This window comes from Carlito syrichta, unplaced genomic scaffold (genome assembly GCF_000164805.1).
Source record: "Carlito syrichta isolate Samal-C Ts95f unplaced genomic scaffold, Tarsius_syrichta-2.0.1 Scaffold304710, whole genome shotgun sequence".
NCBI classification, from domain to species: domain Eukaryota; kingdom Metazoa; phylum Chordata; class Mammalia; order Primates; family Tarsiidae; genus Carlito; species Carlito syrichta.
This window is the reverse complement of record NW_007248806.1, coordinates 117,849-120,990: the sequence shown is the minus strand read 5'-3', so window position 1 is coordinate 120,990 and position 3,142 is coordinate 117,849. Positions and strand designations below refer to the sequence as shown.

Below are 3,142 nucleotides of genomic sequence, written 5' to 3'. Positions count from 1 at the left end.
CCTCAGCCTCCCAAAGGTGCAGGATTACAGGCTGAGCCACCGAGCCCGGCTCAAAATTTTTTTTTATAGCAGATTGGTGCACTTAGATGTCTAACTTTTGCTGAAGCATTTAAAAAATATATTAATGAAGTTAAAGCCTTTCTTTTAGTTTTGTTGTTTTGTTTTTTTAATATACCAAATTCCTGGAGCAATTTCAATTTTGGTACTGTTTGTCAGTAAAAATTAAATATTAAAGGGACAATTATGAGAGAAATGTTCTTCTTATAATATTGTTATATTAAACTGTACTTTTAAAATTATATTTTTTTGATAGCTGCATCTATCTTAACAATGTTTATTCAGTGTCTGTAGAACAATCCTTTTCTTGCTTATTTTGTGTATGTCTGTTGTTGGACCAAATGACATTCACTTTATTTTTAGCCTATTATTTCAAAACGGTATAAGGAAGATTGGTTTGCATAGGAATATCCATAGTGTATTACCAGAACCTTAAATTGTCAGTTTACATATATTTTAAATTTAAATTTTTGCCGATCAGAATTAATTTCTTGAAGTGTATGAACACTGTTGAATTTTAGCATCAACCACTGTAGTCTCATACCTGGGATGTAGCTGACAACTTAATTGCATTTTAAAATGAATCATGTGAATCACGGAAGCTTTAAACTTTTTCTTTTATAGCCTTACCTGAACCCATCCTTCCATCCCTCCAAAAAATTTACCCAGTAAGTGTTTTTTATAAATTATTATAATTCATATTATGTCAAGTGTATGTAGAACTATCATATGCAATATTATTGTGAATATGAAAGTAGTAGGGCTAAGTATGTGATAACATTTTCTGTAAAAGCTGAGGTATTGGCCATTAGAATTTTTAAAATGTTGCATGTACTTTTTTAGAAAACTCTGATACTTTATTTGGTTATTGGCAGACAATTTGGTCAGTTATGTTAATGGCAGAATTTTTTTGTGTAATGCTCATAATAATCATTAATGGGACTATATATACTCAGCTGGTTAATAGCTCCTTAAAATAATCTCTGCAGAAGTCTCACTTAAAGCCCTGTGCCACCTGGGTGTGGTGGCTCCCACCTGAAATCTCAGCACTTTTTGGGAGGCCAAGGCAGACAGATTGCTTGATCCTAAGAGTTTGAGACCAGCCTGGGCATCGTAGCGAAACTTTGTCTCTACAAAAACCAAAAACTTAGCAGAGCATGGTGGCATGCGCCTGTAGTCCCTGCTACTTAGGTTGCTTGGGTGGAAGGATCACCTGAGCCCAGGAGGTCGAGGTTGCGGTAAGCCATGATTGTTGTGATTATGCCACTGCATTCCAGCCTGGGCGACAGAGTGAGACCCCAACTCAAAAAACAAATAGCAACACTATGCTACGTGAAACCCTTTTTACCCAGTTTACTATACTATGGTTGGGGGCAGAGGTATTACTTTTGGATTCCTTAGTTAGTAATTTAGAAAATTTTCGGCTCAGAGTATTTATCCTTGAAAAAGCAGGGGACAAAAAAGTTGAACAATTGAATTATCTTTTTATCTTTAAATGGATTTTGCCAAGTAATATATCAAAACAGGTGACATTAGTAAACTATTCTTGTCTGTAATATTATGAATCCTGCAGAAATTAATTAGCAACATTCAAGAAATGAAATGTGCCTACTAGAAAAAAATGTAGTATGTGCTCAGTTTGCATTTAGAGAAACCTAGGTAGTATACATAGTCATACTCTTTATGAATCCTTGTGTATCCTTTCCAATTTTCTTGTGTTCTTTCTGCATAATTCTTTGTCTCCTTGTGTTATAGACCTACCATTTCTGTTTTCCTCCATAGTCATCCTTGCTCCGTATTTTATTTGGAGGTATTACTTAAGCTAGTTGTTTAGAATCTTCTGAAACCACATAATTTTTATCATCATATTTATAAGAAGAGCTTTTTTTCTAAACTTACTAAATGGTCATATTATGAAGGAAAATATACTAATCAGATTAAATGACTAATTTGCAAAACAAAAACTTACTGCGTCACAAAATAAAATAAATGTACTCGACATGGAACATCAATTAAATATAATGTAATCTCTGAAAATTGAGAAGAGCTTATGTTCTTGTTTTTGAACATCAGTTACTATTGTAATGCACACATGCAAGAAGCTAGATAATAAAGGTTCATTGTAATATAGTCTTGCTGTATTGGGGATCTCCCATTTTCATCTACTAGAAGAGACTATGACAAGAACCTTTTGGAATCTGGCTGACTTCTCCTTTTTTATTTTTAATTTTAATTTTTTTTAATTTTTGAGTTGGAGTCTCACTCTGTCTCCCAGACTGGAGTGCAATGGCCGCTCCCGGCCACCGCAGCCTCGACCTGCTGGGCTCCGCTGATCCTTCTGCCTCAGCCTTCCGAGTAGCCGGAATTACAGGCAAGCGCTACCACGCCCGGCTGATTTTTTTGATTTATTGTAGAGATGAGGTCTCGCTGCCCAGGCGGGTCTTGAACCCGCGGGCTCAGGCAATCCACTCACCTCAGCCTCCCAAAGGCGTGGGATTACAGACTGAGCCACCAAGCCCGGCTCGACTTCCCCTTTTTTAAAAACTAATTTCTGCTTTTATGAAGAACTGTTATAATAATGAGTTTCCAATGTAGCTAGGAGTCTTTTAAATGTTATGAAAAAGGAAAGAATCAGGAATTACAGAAATAGAAGTAACTTGAACTTTTGGCCATGTTTTCCTGCCTCTCTGAAGTATTGATTCCTTAGCTCATACTGAAAGTTGTAATAATGGTTGTTTCATTTTATTTTTCCCAACCTCGTTTTTCTTTTAAAATTCCAGTTTCAGTGTAGAAAGAGACTCATATACTTTGCAGCAAAGGATCTAATAGTTAAATTTATCCTTAAAATAACCTATTATTGTGTATTGAAAATACTTCTGCAGAAATCTCATTTAAAATCCTGTGCTAGCCGGGCTCAGTGGCTCAGCCTGTAATCCCGTGCCTTTGGGAGGCTGAGGTGAGCGGATTGCCTGAGCCCGCGGGTTCGAGACCCGCCTGGGCAGCAAGACCTCATCTCTACAATAAATCAAAAAATCAGCCGGGCGTGGTAGCGTATGCCTGTAATTCCGGCTACTGGGATGGCTGA

General features: G+C 36.7%; 1 protein-coding gene across 2 annotated transcripts in view; it reads left to right on the top strand.

The window, feature by feature from the left end:
- The window catches only part of PAPD4 (poly(A) RNA polymerase D4, non-canonical), an 81,888-nt gene that overhangs the window by 53,296 nt on the left and 25,450 nt on the right, over nucleotides 1-3,142 (top strand). For both annotated transcript variants that reach the window (XM_008060725.2, XM_021713746.1), the window contains exon 11: nucleotides 682-725. In XM_008060725.2, the coding sequence (XP_008058916.1) occupies nucleotides 682-725 (44 nt within the window). The remainder of the gene's footprint in view (nucleotides 1-681; nucleotides 726-3,142) is intronic.